This window comes from Penaeus monodon, chromosome 30 (genome assembly GCF_015228065.2).
Source record: "Penaeus monodon isolate SGIC_2016 chromosome 30, NSTDA_Pmon_1, whole genome shotgun sequence".
NCBI classification, from domain to species: domain Eukaryota; kingdom Metazoa; phylum Arthropoda; class Malacostraca; order Decapoda; family Penaeidae; genus Penaeus; species Penaeus monodon.
In genome coordinates this window covers 11,191,427-11,191,895 of record NC_051415.1, presented here as the reverse complement: position 1 = coordinate 11,191,895, position 469 = coordinate 11,191,427, and the positions used below count along the sequence as shown (strand labels likewise).

The following is a 469-nucleotide window of genomic DNA, read 5'->3' as shown; positions in this document are numbered from 1 at the left end:
TGAACCTAGCATTTTCCTGGTAGCATTGGGTTAACATAACATGTTGCTGGTAAGCAATTAATAATTAAAAGTGATTATTGAAATTTAGAGTGAGGAGTAGCATTATTGTCCTTGCATGAGTGATATAAAGCTGTAAATGATTTTATGTTTAGAATTTGAGGAGTGATAATATTTAGATAATTAGTCAGGCTGAACTGATTAGGCAAATAAAGCTGATGTTCTTCCTTAGACTGTAAAAGTTAAGTCATCAATAATTGCATCCACAACCTCATTTTTGTATGTTTGATTTCGCAGGATACTCAAATTGCTGTTTTGTTTGCAGGGCACTGGTTCCTACGGAGGTTTTGGGAGTCGTATACATTTTGCTCTTTTTACTTGCTGTTATTGCTCATGGCCGCCAAGTTGAGTGGACTGCGCGCCTTGATTTTCTTTGGCAGTGTCAGGTAAGAAATGCTGTGCTTTTTTAAAA

The 469-nt window shown here is 36.2% G+C and overlaps 1 protein-coding gene across 1 annotated transcript in view; it reads left to right on the top strand.

Moving 5' to 3' along the window:
* LOC119592519 (adenylate cyclase type 1-like) overlaps positions 1-469 on the top strand; it is a gene marked incomplete in the record, with an annotated part of 97,990 nt that overhangs the window by 74,097 nt on the left and 23,424 nt on the right. Inside the window, 1 exon segment of the mRNA XM_037941372.1 lies at positions 323-443. Coding sequence (XP_037797300.1) covers positions 323-443 — 121 coding nt within the window.